Source organism: Myotis davidii, unplaced genomic scaffold (genome assembly GCF_000327345.1).
Source record: "Myotis davidii unplaced genomic scaffold, ASM32734v1 scaffold299, whole genome shotgun sequence".
In the NCBI taxonomy this organism is placed as follows: domain Eukaryota; kingdom Metazoa; phylum Chordata; class Mammalia; order Chiroptera; family Vespertilionidae; genus Myotis; species Myotis davidii.
The window spans coordinates 5381625-5382413 of NW_006293088.1; the positions used below are offsets into that span (position 1 = coordinate 5381625).

Below are 789 nucleotides of genomic sequence, written 5' to 3' on the forward strand. Positions count from 1 at the left end.
GCGCTGGAAGGAGCTGGTGGAGGGCGCCTCCCTGTGGCTGCTCAAGTGCCAGCAGGAGGGGCTGGTGCCGGAGGGCGGCTCGGAGGACGAGCGTGACCACTGGCAGCAGTTCTACTTCCTGAGCAAGAGGCGGCGCAACTTGCTGCGAAACCCGTGCGGGGAAGGTGAGGGTCAGGCTGAAGGAGCCTGTGGCTGGGGGGCTCGGTTTGCTCCTCCGGAAAATGGGCACATCCAATGCCCGCCTGCTCGGAGGGTTCGCTGAGATAAAGCGCGAGGCACAATGCCCAGCCCAGATGAGCCCCGATAAACTCTGCTCCCGGGGGGGCTCTTTCCCAGGTGCTTCCACGACCCCCGCCCCCAGGGTGGGGAGAGAGAATCTGGGACAAACAGGAAGTGCCTGCCATCCAACCCCACTGTACCAGTTGGCCCAGCACCTGACTCAGGGGCCAGAGCCAGCGCTGTCACACCCTCCGCGGGGACCGGGTGACGAGGGTGGGGCTGTCCTGTCCCCGCAGAGGACTTGGAGGGCTGGTGCGACGTGGAGCACGGCGGGGACGGCTGGAGGGTGGAGGAGCTGCCCGGAGACTGTGGGATGGAATTCGTCCACGACGAGAGCGTCAAGAAGTTCTTCGCCTCCTCCTTCGAGTAAGGAGAAGGGGGGTGGGCGGGAAGCGGGAGAGGGGCCTCCACGCCTCCTAACTCACTTTCCCCAGGTGGTGTCGCAAAGCGCAGGTCATTGACCTGCAGGCTGAGGGCTACTGGGAGGAGCTGCTGGACACCACCCAGCAG

The 789-nt window shown here is 65.5% G+C and overlaps 1 protein-coding gene across 1 annotated transcript in view; it reads left to right on the forward strand.

Moving 5' to 3' along the window:
- FBXO2 (F-box protein 2) overlaps nt 1–789 on the forward strand; it is a 5445-nt gene that overhangs the window by 3699 nt on the left and 957 nt on the right. Inside the window, exons 3-5 of the mRNA XM_015565938.1 lie at nt 4–164; nt 516–645; nt 714–785. Coding sequence (XP_015421424.1) covers nt 4–164; nt 516–645; nt 714–785 — 363 coding nt within the window. The remainder of the gene's footprint in view (nt 1–3; nt 165–515; nt 646–713; nt 786–789) is intronic.